General features: G+C 40.3%; 1 protein-coding gene across 2 annotated transcripts in view; it reads right to left on the reverse strand.

Moving 5' to 3' along the window:
* Positions 1-1,403: 1,403 nt before the first annotated feature.
* SNX24 (sorting nexin 24) overlaps positions 1,404-16,593 on the reverse strand; it is a 111,792-nt gene continuing 96,602 nt past the window's right edge. For both annotated transcript variants that reach the window (XM_064176415.1, XM_064176416.1), the window contains exons 4-7: positions 10,279-10,373; positions 9,222-9,254; positions 8,328-8,392; positions 1,404-2,475 (exon numbers count right to left, since the gene is read on the reverse strand). In XM_064176415.1, coding sequence (XP_064032485.1) covers positions 2,405-2,475; positions 8,328-8,392; positions 9,222-9,254; positions 10,279-10,373 — 264 coding nt within the window. In that variant the 3' untranslated portion in view covers positions 1,404-2,404. The remainder of the gene's footprint in view (positions 2,476-8,327; positions 8,393-9,221; positions 9,255-10,278; positions 10,374-16,593) is intronic.

A 16,593-nucleotide genomic window follows, 5' to 3' on the forward strand; every position in this document is an offset into this window, starting at 1 on the left:
TTAATGAAGGAGGGGTTTTTATTTCTCTTCAGTTGATTCTGCAAAATAGGCAGGGGGTGCTGCTTTCCAGATGAGTTTGTAAGGCTAGCAGCGATGGTTAATAGCTGACATGTTAATATTAAAGCTCCATCTGTTGTTAAAAAAATTACAGTAGTTGCATACAATCCTGTTAAATAAGATCATCAGTGACAAGTGGATTAAAAAAGAAGAGTCCTTGTTTTACAGAAAAGTGAATTTTGTAACACCTAGTTAATGTTACTTATGACAAAGCTCAAATGCTTGGCAGTTTTGCCATCTCTTAGGGTTGCAAGTTTAAGTTCATTATTTTTTGTAATGCTGCTGAAATAACCCTTAAGTTAACAGGTGGGTGTCTTTTAAACAAGGTCAGCATAAGGTACCACTTGGAGACAGATGTGTTTGTTGGGTGCTTTAATGAGTTACACAGTGCTCCACATGAAAAAGATGTGGACTTTTCCTCTTGAGTTCCCAGTGGTTTAGAACTCTAGATCAAAGCACAATGTTGAGATCTGATAAAGGATTCATCTGCCCATGCAGTAGGCAGCACATCACTGATCTCTGGAGTTTGTATGAAGTACCCACTCCTGAGTAATGCAGTAATACTGCAGCATTAGTTGCCTGGGTGCTTCCACTGGTTCACCATCCACAGTTGTGGGTTCTCTCTGGGAAATGAATACTGGCACTTTTTTTCAGAGATCTGTGAAAGTAGTACCATTGTCTTCAAAACAGAGCTACGTGAGACCATGTCAGGCAGGCCTCTGAATTTGCCTAGTGTTAGGCAATCAGACTTCTATTTTACCCCTGTTCAGTTTGCTTTTTATTAACTGTTCAAATTATAAGTTCTATGAAAAGTGTCACTGGGAAACACTGTTAGGCTGTTAGGAAGAGCAAGCAAGAACACCACTGACTCCCTCACCCAAACAGTCTACTAGTAGCTGGAAGTTTTTCTGGAGGTTGATTCTGCAGACAGAAGGTTCTGCTACCTGAAGAAGTGCTGCAGGTGCAGGCCTGCCTTTTATACAAGTTCCAGCTCTTCACCATCCCAAAACAGCTTTAAAACAGCAGGAGGCAAGCCATGCGTCTTCAGCATTAGGCTTCTGTTGGTGTCTAGCTTTGCCATTACTCCTTTTGTGCAATGCTAACCTTCCTCTGAAGAGCCCAATGACTTAATGGCTGTTCAACTATACTGAATTCTTCTCCCCAGGAGATAGGATTTTCCTAACCCTAGCATGGTCATACAGCATGGTGATGAGAGTTTTAAATGTGCAGACACCCATGTATTATCGCATGCTTCTTGTGGAGATGGTGGTTAAGATCTGTCTCTGATGACACTGCTCAGACAAATGTCACATTTGACACGCACCAAAAATATACTGAAGCAATGCTTTTAGGTTGTAGTAATTTATTTTCTAATGTCCAGTAGCACACATAAAAAATTCCAGTTAAATCTGAACAAATATATGTGTGTGTATATATCCATATATCAGTTTTATTTTTTAATTATTTTACTACTTAATCATATTCTTGCTTTAGCTTACCACAGAGCTGTGTGCTCTGTGACATGTTAAGGAATACAGTCTGCAAGTTCATATGAAAACACACAGATCAGGTGTTTTAAAATGGAGATGCATAAATGCTGTGTTAAATCTTGTAGACAAAATAATTTCAATTGAAATCTAGACAATTTCCTGAGAAAGCGATGTATTTCAGAATGTGGAAGCATGCTTTCCAATAAATACTCTCCATACACCTGCACCAGCTCTTTTCAACCTGCTATTAAGGAGCAGATTCAAAATAATTTAAGAAAAATTAACAAAACATGTTGCTTTCTCCTTGCTTTAAATTTTATTACTTCAGCAATTTCTGACACATTCTTCAGTGCCATCACTCTTCATCCATCCACTGCCAGCAATGGCTAATGTACTGGGAAAAACATCCTGGTGCAAAAAGGTTTAGTGTAGCTTATGATAGAAATCACATAAATAATTAGTAAAGCATTCAATTTCATTCAAAGGTTTAGCACCAGTCTTGGAAGAGTTAGAAGCTGGTTGGACTCAACAATCTTAAAGGTCTTTTCCAAACAGCATGATTCTCTGCAGAAGGTTAGTGTAATTCAGTGTATGACTTTTAGTGTTTAAGTACAGCATGTCAATATATAGAAGGTATAAGTAATTTTAATACTGTTATTTCTATATCTTTTGGTTTTTAAAGCAGCAAATGTAGTGACATTGATTTAATTTAAGAAGATATAATGCTTGAAACTAAACTGAGGCTATGCCTCTTTCTTCTGAGTATAATTTTCACATCACAGAATTTTATTCCTGTTCATTCCCCACTAAAAATTACTTGGAAACTTGCTTCAGCTTCTTCTGGCCATGCGTCACGTCTACCTCGGTAGTAAATGAGGATAAAATATTCCATGTAGAATGCCTTCTATAACTACGTTTGGAAAGTCATCTGAAAAAAAAAAAAAAAGAGAAAAAAATTTTCCTTTCTTATCTGTGTCAGTGCAATATAAATGCTTTGGTGAAACTTAACTAGGTAAGACCTTGTATAATCTGGGTTACTGCATCACTCAACTGTTTATCCATGTTGGGGATGTGCTATTAGTAATGCTGTTTCAGCACTAAAGCCACTTTAGTGTAGCAGTGGGCATTGCATGAATGCACTGCCAGATTTGTAGCTTATTGATTTAAAGGGATGTTCTAATACTTAATGCTGCTAGGCTCCAGCTCTTTATCTGAGTCTTTTCTCACAAGGAAGATGGATTACACTGGCAATTCAATTTCTAACAAAATCTCAATATACTTAAAGAAATTCCATGACTGCTACTGGGAATACTTCAAAGCTGTTTTTCCATTGTGGTTTACAGCAATGTTCAGGCTGAGAAGGCTTGAGGGATGTCTGTACAATCAGGGATGCTTATTTGAGGCAGGAAAATTTCAGGCTGTCCAATCAACATAAAATGTCACATTACAAATAGTCATAATGCCTGAATAAAAAAACACAGATGTAGAGGAAACTGGCACTTCATTTTCATGTGAAATTTAGCATAAAAGAATTACCTCATAGAAGACAGTAAAAGAACCACACAGATGAATGTCAGGATGTACATTACTAAAGTGCATCAACCTCTGTGTTTTTAGTGAAGCATTTTCTTGTATCACCAGGCATTAAGAAATCAGAAATTTATGATCACATCTTGCAACCTCAATATTGTGAACAGACTGGGAAATGGGTTTGCTTAGAAACACAGTCTATTTCTGATACAGAACTTCCACATTCTCCTCCATGTATCAGCCTACAGAATATTTGGAAAGGGGAGATGCAAATTTTGTGACCATTAGATACCTGGTAAATTAGATCACATATTGCATGTGAGGAAATTAGGTTTTATCCTCAATGTTTCTGCTGAAAAAAAATTTTGGAGGTAAAGATACTGGACAAAAAGGAGATTTGGACTTATCATGAAAAAAAATCCTTACTAGCTGATAGGCATCTCGTAGGTATTAACAAGGTGGTTTAAATGTATTAAAGTTGTTACAGAAATATTTTAGGAGGTTTTAATAAACTGCAAGTGTCAGCATACATTCATAAATTCTTCCTAGGTTCTCATAGTAGGTCATTATTACCAAAGAATCACAGAATGTTAGGGGCTGGAAGGGTTCTCAAAAGATCATCCAGCCCAACCTCACTGCCATGGCAAGATCACACAGGAACACATCCAGGCATGTCTTGAGTCCAGGCATGCCCAGAGAGGGAGACTCCACAACCGCCCTGGGCAGCCTGTTCCCAGAGTTCTGTCACCCTCGCAGTGAAAACATTTTCCTCATGTTTCCATGGAACTTCCTATGCCTCAACTTCCACCCATTGCCCCTTGTCCTGTCATTGGGCATCATCAAGAAGAGCCTCGCTCCATCCTCCTGGCACTCACCCTCTATATATTTATAAACATTAATGAGGCCACTCCTCAGTCTCCTCTCCAAACTAAAGAGACCCAGATCCCTCAGACTCTGCTTGTGAGGAAGATTTTGTGGCCCTCCTCTGGACTCTTTCAAGCAGTTCCCTGAGGTACTTGAACTGAGGAGTGCAGAAATGGAGACAATATTTGAGATGTGGCCTTACCAGGGCAGATCAGAGTGGGAGGAGAACCTCTCTCTACCTACTAACCACAGCCCATCTAATACACCCCAGAACAGCACTGGCCTTCTTGGCCACAAGAGCACACTGCTGGCTCATGGTCATCCTCCTGTCCACTAGGACCCCAAGACTCCTTTCCCCTTCGCTGCTCTCCAACAAGTCAGCTCCCAACCCATACTGGTCAATGGTGTTGCTCTTTCCCAGGTGCAAGTCTCTACATTTGCCCTTGCTGAATTTCATTAAATTTCTTCCTGCCCAACTCTCCAGCCTGTCCAAGTCTCACTGAATGGCAGCACAACCCTCCAGTGCGTCAGCCACTCCACCCAGTTTGGTGTCACTAGCAAACCTGCTCACAGTGCAATCTGTGCCCTCATCCAGGTCACTGATGAAGGTATTGAACAGAACTGGTCCTAGTACTGACCTGAGGGACTCCACTAGACACAGGCCTCCAACTAGACTCCATCCCATTGCCCACAACTCTGACTTCTTTCCTTCCAATAATGACTCCTCAAGTTCTGCAAGCTCAGTTAACTCAGACCCCCATGGTAGAATAACTGTGTGCTGTTGTCATTAATGCTATCAAAAATACACTTGTAAGGGCAATCTCATGCTTTCTTTCTAAATTAAATGCCGTGGTTGCAGAAACCATTTTTAAAAACTGGTTAATCTACAACATACTATAAATATATAGGGAAATGAGTACTGATTTAAAACAAATACAGATTTTCAGTACCACACTTGCTGTAAGGCTTTGTTGCTAAAAAGAAAATAAAAAAATCAAGCTTATGAATTTAAATGTACAAATACACTGAGGCACAGTCTTGCAACTAGTGGTGTTCCTCAAGGATCAGTGCTGGGCTCAGCCCTGTTCAGTATCTTTATTGATGATCTGGAGAAGGGGATTGAGTCCAGCATCAGTAAGTTTGCAGATGACATCAAGCTAAGAGCAGGTGTCCATCTGTTGGAGGGTAGGAGTGCCCTGCAGAGTGACCCTGACAGGATGGATGGGTGGGCAGAGGTCAAGGGGATGAGATTTAACATGGCCAAGTGCAGGATTCTACACTTCGGCCACAAAAACTGCAAGCAGCCACAACAACTGCAACCACAAGCAGCACTACAGAGTGGTTGGAGAGCAGCCAGGAAGAAAGGGACCTGAGGGTGCTTGTAGATAGTAGGCTGAACATGAGCCAGCAGTGTGCCCAGGTGTACTGTATCAGGAACACTGTGGCCTGTAGGACAAGGGACGTTTTTCTCTCCCTGTACTCAACACTGGTCAGGCCACACCTTGAGTACTGTGTCCAGTTCTGGGCTCCTCAATTCAAGAGAGATGTCCAGAGAAGGGCAACAAAGCTGGTGAGAGGCCTAGAACACAAGCCCTTGGATGAGAGGCTGAGGGAGCTGGGGTTGTTTAGCCTGGAGAAGAGGCTCAGGGGTGACCTCACTACCTGAAGGGAGGCTATAGCCCGGTGGAGGTTAGTCTCTTCTCCCAGGCAACCAGCAACAGAACAAGGAGACACAGTCTCAAGTTGTGCCCAGGGAGGTATAGGCTGGATGTTAGGAGGAAGTTCTTCACAGAGAGAGTGATTGGCATTGGAATGGGCTGCCCAGGGAAGTGGTGGAGTCAGCATCCCTGGAGGTGTTCAAGAAAAGCCTGGATGAGGCACTTAGTGCCATGGTCTAGTTGATTGGATAGGGCTGGGTGATAGGTTGGACTGGATGATCTTGGAGGTCTCTTCCAATGTGGTTGATTCTATGATTCTATGAAAACTTAGACAATCATCAGAACAATTTTCAAGTAAGTGATGTTAACTCTGAGATTGTATTTTTAGCGTATGAGAAGCATTTAACATTTTTCCATAATTTTCCTCTAAAACATTATGCAATTTTTCCCCATCCTTCTAAAAGAAGTCGTCCCCTTACACAAAAAGTGTCACACTCATGCACACATACTATGTTAGATACATCACAACAAAATGATTCTGAAATTCCATGAGGTTTTTAAGTGTGAATCTTAGTTTTGGGATATTGTCTTGCAACTCAACAATCCTTAAAATCCAGTTGTTAGCATGATGGCAAGTGTTCTGGGGTACTCCAAATGCCCTTCTTCTTCCCCTCCCACCCTGGGTTTGAATGGGAGAAAAAGGCACACAAACTGCTTCCCCCTGCCCCACTCTGTGGGCTTGAGGGGGTAACAGCAAAAGGCATTTTCCTGCGCATGGGCCAACCCGTGTGGAAGCCTGTGCTGGAATCAGGCTGGTGACTGGCTGCATTTTTGCACCCAGTATAAAATGGTAAAAGGACATTTTATCTAGAAGAGGATAAATAGGGCAAGGAAGAAGGTGAAAAGGTTCCTGCCTTGAGAGTTTCCATCTTCAAAGATTCCCACTTTGACAGAATGCCCAACAGGACAGGTTCCTGCCATGAGAGAATTGCTGTTTTGGACTGTCCCTGCTTTTAGATGGCTCCTACCTTTTTGTACAGCTCTTGGTTTTACCCCATCCCTGCTTTTGGATGGTTCTTCCTACTTTTGCACCCTTCTGAGCAAACCTGCAGGCTTGGCAAGCCCTGGGGTCCTTCAACAGAGCTTCCAGCAGCACCTGGACTGGTCACTCTTGGACCGTATCAGCAGCCAACTTCCTGGCTGCCTCCCGAACTGGGAAGATGCTAATAGTTTGGCTCTCCCCTGCTGCAGTGAAGGCAGCATTGTTCCATGATCATCCTACTTGTGGAAGAAGTGCTTGAGACATTTCGGAGTTTGGTGGCTCTGCCACATGTCTTGGGCTTCTGCTGCATGGATCTATACTATTGGATATTGCCTGCAGCATCAGAAGGCTGTTCCTGCAGAGGAATCCAGCAAGGGATCACTGTCAAATACCTATCTCACCTCCATGAGTAAGACTTACTCTTCCCTTAATGCTTTGCTCAGCCTGATGGAGAGTGGGGTAAAGCTGTGTTTATAGATTAGCCTTTTCCATTTCCTGACTTCCTAAATACCTAAATTTATCCATAACGTCATTTTTGAAGAAATTCCCAATTGAACTGAATCTGTAAATAAACCTAACTACTTTTGTGTATAGTTTTGGGGTGAGGCATTCAGGAAAATAAAATAATTCTATTTTTATAATTCCTGACTCAGCCACATTAATTCCCTGCCCCCATGACAGCAAGAAACAGTGCAATGGAGGGCAAGGGGTGTGGGGGGAGGGAAATGTTGTTTACCTGGACTTTAGTAAAACATTTGACACTGTCCCACAGTGTCATCCTGGAAAAATTGGCTGCTCATGGCTTGGATGGGTGGATGATTTTCTGGGTTAAAAAAATGGCTGGATAGCTGGGCTCAAAGACTGGTGCTGAATGGAGTTAAAGCCATTTCATGGCCAGTAAGAGTGGTGATCCTCAGGACTCAATACTTGGGCCAGTTCTCTAGTGTCTTAATCAGTGATCTGGATGAGGGAATTGAGTGCACCCTCACTAAGCCTGCAGATGACACTAAGCTTGGTGTGAGTATTGAACTGCTTGAGGGCAGGAAGGCTTTGCAAAGGCATCTGGAAAGGCTGAGTTGTTAGGCTGAAATAATTGTATGAGGTTTAACAAAGCCACATGCCAGGCCTTGCTCTTGGGTCGCAACAACCACATGCAGTGCTACAGACTTTGGGGACAGTGGCCGGAGGGTAATATAAATGTCCTATGAAACACTTTATACTTGAAGTGTGCTTTCCCTTTCCCTGCCCCATTTATAACCTCTAGAGCTTACATAAATGATAAGAAATACTAATAATCCAAATGGAAGTACAAATACGCTTGCAGTAGATCGACTGGTGTTTAGGGGGAAAGCACTTAGAAGAGACTGGGCCCCTAAGTTCAAATCCTTCAGGCAAAACAGCCCAAAGGGTCAACAACAAGAGAAGTGATGTTCTTTATCTTTCCATCCAAATTCCCATAAGGTTTGTCTGAGAGAACAACTCGGGGAGAAAATTCCACCCTTTTATAAATCACCCACCCTATTCAGTGTTATAATGTTTTTTTTATAGCAGAACTATTGTTTTATTGGCAGGTTATTAGATTTTGGACCTGTGTCATCTGACTAGGCTGGTATTAATAATAATGTGGTTTATGCGGTGCAGGGTCAGATCAGTAAAGCACTGTTAACAGATGACAGGTTTGATTACCGTTGGCTTTAGGCAAGACATATGGATCCCTTAGGAACAGCAGCACAGGCTGGTGGGACAGTTTGCTGGAAAGGTCAAGAACAGGGATGTCAGTATCAAGGGACAGCAAACCGAATATTCTACAAACTAGCTCTGATAAAATGAGGTGGTTGAGCCATGCAGGAGCCACAACGATGTGTTTCTGTGTGCTATCATTGCCCAAAAAGGACAGGCTCCATCTCCTGAGAGCAAAACTCATCTCTCTTCAGACACACAGCTTGCAGCCAGCTTTGAGGCTTCTAATCCTGCTCTGCTCCCTGTTACTTGGTGTAATTTAGAAAACAAGATCACCCACAAACAGGTTCCATGGGTCCACAGGCTCTTTAGGCCACTCAAGAGACTCAAAATTTCACCACACTTTTCCATCCTCCAAAGCAGTTGCTATACTCTACACCCATGAGAAAAAGTCCTTAGCAAGCCCCTCACAGGGCTGTTTCCCACCCTGGTCACAGAACCCCAGCCAGCACAAGCTCTCTTTGCTCTGCTCTGTACATACAGATGCCAAGCAGCACAACTAGATACATACAAAGCTCTATCAAATGCACAGGGGAGTAGCCAACTTCAAACTCCTTCTGCTAAATCTTCTTGATATGAAAAGTACACTTCAATGGGTAAAAAACATGCCCCAAAATATTTCCAGCTAGCAAAGCAAGCATAACAACACTCAGTTCACATTGCAAATGGATTGATCCAGCGCTGCTGAGCAAACTAGCCATAATACTTAACAAAACATATCTAATTGTAATCCTAAGGTATTGCTATCTTGTCAATTGCAAGGAACAAATACAATAAAGGCCAATAATTTTAAGTAGTTTATTAATCTGGTTTCATAGAATAAGTAGGAGTTAAGCTCACCTTGATTCTTCAGATTCTGTTTCATCAAAAGAGCTGCAAGCGAAGTGAGAGGAAATTGGTTACAACAAAGTGTGTGTCATTTCACAACAGCACTACCTGTATCGATAGAATCCATTTTACTGCAACAAATTCACAAGCATGTCTGTCTGTCTGTCTGTCTGTCTATCTACCTAGTGATACGGTACAATCCAACTGTGGGTATTGACTGATGTCAACTACAAGTGAAAATTGCAAGTCTGTTCGCTTCTGATTCACTCTAGACACCATTCCAGCCCATAGACAGCTCTGAATGTAAGAGCCTCAAAATGTTCTCAACTTTCTTCAACTTTTATGCACTGCAAGCATCTTTCAAAGTGCAAGAGAGTCATGTGGCTTTCCAGGAGGCAAGTGGTGGGTAACTACCTGGATTATCAACTATGTCATTCTGCACAGCAAAATGCTTTAAGCTTTGCCCTAAAAAGTTTAAAGCTCTAAATGTTAACAGAGCTTCCAGTTACACTGTTTTGGGTACTTCTGTAGTCATTACTCTCATCACACTACCATTTCTTTCTCCCATCCTAACCAAGAATTTTTCCCAGGTGAAAGGCAATTGGTGTAGAAGTCATTAGAAAGGCAGAGAACATAAAACGATGAAAGAACAAACTTCTATTTTGTGCAGATACTCTTGACAGTAAAATACAGGCAAAGGCTTTCTATGCAACTTTAACGAAGGTTTCTGAATTTCCATAGATACTTCAAGGCTACTTTTAAAACTCTATTTTTCTCATCTAAACTGTCCTTTGCTTTCCAGGTATATGACACTGAACCTCACTTTTGTCTTTAAAGAGGCTGGATTTATTTTATCACCTACTGGGGGTATATAAACGTACTTAACATGAACCTAATGCCCATTTATTTTATAGTACTGGAGTTGGCAGCAAGACCATGTTAAGTCAATGGAATTGCATCAGCACTGTGTGGATAGCAAGACCATGTTAAGTCAATGGAATTGCATCAGCACTGTGTGGATATGGGCCTTTTGGCCTTCACATATTTTTTTCAATAAATGAGAACTTACCCACAGCTTTCTGCTTTTGGTAAAGTAGGTACATGGCGAATGTTCAGAAAATCAAGAAATATTTTAGGGAGCTCTTCGTTTTCTAAAATGATGGTCTGGAAAAGAAAAAAAAGACACAATAGAAACCAAATACCTTTTGCTACTTGAGGTATTTCATGGTTTTGTTTAGCTTCCAACACATTTCCTTCTTGCAGCACTTTTCAGTTCTCCTTTTTTAAAAACACCAATTTTGGAGTGCTTCAATTCAGTATAAGCCCCACAGATCTTAATTAATCATATATAAATACAGTCAGCTTATGCTACTACATTCTATTTCAAGTGCCATCACTGGTGCCAAGCAAGATGCCTCTCAAGTGAAGATGTCTGACTCTGGAACTAAGTTATTGGCATGCTCATTTGTGAATAAAATTCTGTTTATTTAAAACATAAAACACCCTATAAAATAAAACAGCTACAGTTCAGTGCTTTCACATTCATCTCACAGAAGGGTCTCATCTGGCATGTCAGCGTGAAAAGGAAGTCTCCACTCTTGCAATTTTATTAATGCAATCCTTGGTAAACACTAACAAGGGAAAGTCATTGGCTTGACAGATCAGCTTACAATGTACTTCTTATATATGTGCTGTGACTCCTAATGACAAAACTCTGATCAAAGAGCCACTGGCTAGACCTGGCACATTCTTTCACAGTCATGCCATAATGGCCATCCTCCATTCTCCTTTGTTTTTTCATTGATGAGATGATTCAGAATTTCCAGTAAATTTACTAAATTTAAGAATATGTAGCAAATAAATGAGATGCTTAGGTATATGTTCATAATGAAAGAATGGCTTTTAAACAAAACCACAAATCTCTGACAAATTCAGAGAAACAGACCAAAAATAACTGTTGATCTTTAATTTTTGTGAGGCAAACCAAAAAGTTGATAAGTTCAACCAATATCTCATCTGAAAGATAAAGCCCCTATTTATTTACTCTTCAAACTTCCACACACTCTCTTAACACACATACTTTACATGCAAACGAAAGCTACAAGCTCTTCCCTAAAGAATTTTCCTTGAGAAAGGCCTAATCTAGAGTGTGCATGTGCATGGAAGCAACTTCACTGGATTTATACACAAGATTGTAGAAGTAAAGCTATCCACATTCATCCTGTCAATTTTCACATCCTGCATTAGAACAAACCAATCCAGAGAAGAAACAAGACTGGTGATGGGAAGAAACATTTCTCTGCTTACATTCAGGAGGTAACTTACTCCTGCATATGCTTTCTTTTATACTGCAGAATCACTGGGTTGACACAATGCATGTAGAGCATAACAGGATCCCAAAAAAACATTAGGTTGGAAGAGACAGACAGAGGTCATCCAGATTTTACAGAGACTTTAGGGCAAATGGTTTGGTTACTGGTGTAATGAAAACCAAGTGTTAAAGTAACATAAGAGGTACAAAGACTTAAAGACATTTGAAAACAAAGACATTTAAGAAATGGTTCTTTTTCTTATGTTTGCAAATCTGAATTCAGGGTCTAGATTTCTTCAATAGCTGAGGCTATCTCTAATAAATCTCAAAAAGCCCAAACCAACAAAACCAAAACAAAACCAGAAAAATGCAACTTTTGAAGTTTCCTGTTCTAGATTTTAATGGATGTAATGCAGAGGTCTGAAACTTTGGCAAGTGTTAAGCCTTTCAGTTCACCTCTATATGAAGAAGCAGCATTAAAAAATGCCTCTTCATTTGCATTCTGCAAGATCAGCACTCTGCTGCTGCAAAATTTATCCTGTTCTGCATTCAGGTTATGTGCAGAAGGAGGGGTAGAGATGAATGCACATTCAGAGGGTGTGTGAATTGCTCAAATAAAAATATCTCACTAATTATAGTCAAACAACAGCTGCAAAAAGTTGTATGAAGATGTTTAACGGCACCCAATATTTCTGTGAAACCTGCCTCATACTTACACCTTCTGACAGCTTTTTTTGCAAAAGTTAAGCTGCCTGCTGCATCTGCTGAAAAGAACAATGATTGTCAGCAAAGAAGAGAAGGATACATCACTGTATGAAAGGAAAACTCCTGACAGGTCTCACAAACTTAGTTGTTTTCTTTTTCAACTCACTCCAAATTAATATCTCATTATCTTTCTTTCAGTTGTTTTGTTTTCCTAAGGTGCATGGAGCCAACCCAAGAACTGCAAACCCTGCCCTGATCAAATACATTTCACAAAGAGCTGTAAGCAAATAGCATCTATTTTAATGTGTTAATCCATGTAATTTGTTAACTGTCAATAGCTCTGCTTCAGTGATCAATAAACCTGAAATGCAGAATTTGCAGAGAACCAAAGGCTGTTTTGCACTGAACAATATTTTGGATGTCACCTCTGTTGATTGGGAATTTTCTTATTTCCAGAAATTGCAGTGAGGAATGATTGCATTCAATAGAAGATTTTTCAACAGATATAATGTCATGTCACATGCATTTTAAGGAATTAAAAAGTAAATGAAGGTACGAGTTAACTGTACTGCTTTGACTTCATTGGTTTTGATACAAAAGTGGGCCAGAATACAATCCATTTAATATACATGGTGAAAATCCAAGCAAAAGAGAAAAAAACCCACAACAGCAACAACAAAAAAGAGAACAACTAGGAGCAACAAATAAACCCAACTGCCACAATGGGTTAGGTATGCCAGTATAGTTTCATTTCCCACCTTCGATGGTGGCTCAATGTGGATATCCAGAGAAAAACGTAAGCATTCTAAACTTCCTATTTACATTGTTCAAAACAATATTCTTAAATCAGAAATTGTTATAATAATTGGCTTAATTTACCTGGAATGACAGATTTTTGCATTCTGACTGAAAACTTAGAAGAAACACCTATTTTGTAATCTGTAAGTGATACCTGAGAAGAAAAGGAACCAGCAGGTAGAGTGTCTAAAGCACTGTCTTTAATTTGTGATGTACTGTGCTGAACTGTAGCCTTCGTTCAAGTGAATACATGACACTGCCTTGTAAACATGACCACTACCTTGTTTCCTCTGCAATCAGAAAGTTAAAGATACCTGTTTTCAAAGAAATGAAACCTCACATTAGTTTCTTAGTACTGTGAAAATCTAATATGTCCAAACTGTACCAAGATCATAGCAATGAGATTCAGACCTGGGCCCCAGAGCTGACTAATTTAGGGGGGGGTAAAAAGTGGGAAAAAAAAGGAGGAGGGCGGGGGGGAACCTGACCAAGCAACCAAAAAAAACCCCAAAACCAAACCCACCCTCCCCAAAACAAACAAACAAATATGTGTATTTCCTTCCTAAAATAAAATTTAAAACCCTAAACTAAAACACCTAACACAACCTCTGGCAAGTGATTTGGGAAGTGACTCCAGAAATGTATTTTTCAAACTCATTGATTTCAGATGAACTAAAGAGTATAAGCACCATATTTTCTCTGAAAACTGTAAGGGGTGTTTATCTGTTACTGTCAAACCTTAATGAACTACTCTGTGCTTCATGAAAAAAAGCCCAAACCACAAGAGAAAGCATGCTGTTTACATCAGCTGAGGTATCTTTTTCACTGAAAGGGTGCAATTATTATTATGTAACAAAAATCACACACACAAACAAAAATCCCTATTTTTCTACCTTATCAGTTTCACAAAATCACATTCCCTAAGGATGCCATTGATTAGTTGCACATGTTCTTTCAGTGACATCTGAAGTACTTAATTGTTGGTTATCTTTTCTCCTTCAGCAAGTAAAATATAGTCACAAAATTGCAAAGGGGCTTGTTCTGCCTTAACCTTAGCTAGATGCCATCATGCAGTGGAAAAACAGTGCTAAAATATCACAGAATAATGCTCTCCAACAAGGGAGACATATAAACAGCATAATGATTTCCCACGAGTTTCCTTCTTAGAAAATTGTCACTAAAGCCAGGGTAAATGGTGACATACCTTCACAGAGGACACTGTGAAATCGAACACTGGCATTCTAGTTAGGTCCAAACCTACTCATCAGCCAATTATAACAGTAACTGGACATCTTGCTGAAAACCTGTGCAGTACTGCTTTGCTAACCTTAGAGGTTCATGCCAGAGGAATGAATTTTTTCCACAGTTTTTTATTAGATATTTTTTATCGTTGTTGTTAATAAAAAAAAAAAAGGGAAAGTAAAATTTAATTTCTTACAATCATCTGTCACACTTTCCAAGGCTGTTGAAACAGTTGTTGGAAGAGGGAATGAAAGCAGAGAGCTGCGTTACAGGGTTTTGAGGAGTCCTTACACACTTCTCCATTCAATCGGGTGTAGTTTGAAATGCTGTACTGTTAGGGTGAAAAAGTTCATGACAGATTTTCCTCTCTTCACAGGGAAAGATGCTTCACAATACCTAATTCAGTGGCACAGCTAAAATTGGGGAGAAGAAAATCAATACATTCCAGCTACAGCAAGTAGGCTGGAGTGTCAGTCTCCACTGGGACCAAACCCCACATCTTTTAGCACACTTTAGAGTCTATATTCTTCTGTTAACCTGCTTTTCCTGAACTGCTTTACGCAGTCCCATGAAATGATAAAAAGGTTACCAAAACCAAGTAGATGAAAGAAACAGACCTCTAAGATCAAGCTTTCTTTTTTTTTAAAGGAATAACAGAGAAAATATTTTTTTATATCCTTCTTTGTTGAGGATGTTGCAAAAGGTTATCAATAAGTATTATTTCTAAATAAGATGTCACTTGAATTGTTGTAGGAAGGATTCTCCACTGTGCTAGTTTGTAGCAAGCTAGAATGTTTTGGTAACAGAACTAGATAATGGGCAGTGAAATGAAAACAACTGATATCAACTTCTCTCACAGTCACGCTGAGAGCTCTGGGAAGAAGAAAAAAACATTCTCCATTTTGTTTCTCTCTCTTGCTTTTGCCTTAGACCTGGTCACATCTCATTAACCCTGCTCCTACTAACCTTGCTCCCTAACCTCTTGGCTGCACCTCTCTTCTTCCTGAGAACTGGGGTAAGGTTGAGAGGGACCGGGGGGAGGTGTTGGGGTGGTTTGAGAGCCCCTCCTGGGGACTCAGGTTTCTGGGAGGGGAGTTGTGCTTTTGTATTGTTTATCCTTTGTATATTTCTGTATATAATTGTATATAACTGTATATATTGTAAATAGCTGCTTGTAAATTCTGCTAGCTGTAAATAAATTGCTTCATCTATATTCCCAGGGTCCGTCTGAGTTAGCTGGGGTAAATTCAAAAGTGTGGGGGGGCGGGGTAACCCCCAAACCATCACATTTTTTATTGGCTTTCCCAACGTGGGGCTAAATAGATATAGTGGAGTGATTGGAAATTAGCTCTGGGAATTAGGATGAAGCTAATCAAGCAGCTATTGTACTTGGTGGGGATTGCTGTGTGGCCTGTTTTCTGGTTTTTTGTGTACAATTGGATCAAAGATCAAATTGGTTATTTCTTGCTTCATGTAGTTTTTAAGAAGGCTAAAGTTAAGCTTTCAAACATGTTCTGGAGCTGGGGTGATTTTATTCTTGGTTATGCTGGTTTTAATATCTCTGAGAATATTACCAAGGACATTACAGGAGCTCTGGTTAATAATGTGACAATCAATGGAAATTCTGCTTTAAATATGGCTCTAATGAGAGTTATTCAGCCTAAGACAGGAATTCCAACTGTTTGCTTAGGGACATGCTCGTGTAAAACTGTTTTTCTTCTCACAGTTTTTAATATTTGCCTCATGATTTTAATATTCATATTAATTTTGGCATTATTGGTGAAAAATTCAAAACCAGCTTCTGTAAGAGCTAGGAAAAATTCTGTGTCTCAGAAGCAGTCTCTTTCACAGCAAAACAAGGGAACACAGTTATCGGCTTCCCCCTTGCCAGCCTCTGCCCCTCTTTCTCCAAGTCCTGGAAACACGGCCAATGTTCCCACCACTAACATAAACAATGATAAGGATAACCAAAACAAGCCACAGAGTTCAGCAGGAGCCTCAGGAGGACAGGCAGGTACCCAAAATCAGAATGTTCCCAGCAAAAATGATAACACCTCAGGGTTGGCAGGCATCCCAGGAGGACAGGCAAACAATCCTACTAGTGCTGGTAACGCTAGCCCAGTCAGTCCAAATCCTAATGACACCAGCTCAGCCAATTCAAACCCCCAGCCAGCAGACCAGAATCAAAATCCTCCTGTTAAAAGCAAGGCAGATTTGAACTCACAAGCTCCAGGTCAGACCCCTAAGGATACAAATGCTCCAAGTCAGACCTCCAATAATTCAAATGCTCCAGGTCAGACCCCTAAGGATTCAAACCCTCCAAGTCAG

The sequence above is a fragment of the Pogoniulus pusillus genome, chromosome Z (genome assembly GCF_015220805.1).
Source record: "Pogoniulus pusillus isolate bPogPus1 chromosome Z, bPogPus1.pri, whole genome shotgun sequence".
Classification (NCBI taxonomy): Eukaryota; Metazoa; Chordata; class Aves; order Piciformes; family Lybiidae; genus Pogoniulus; species Pogoniulus pusillus.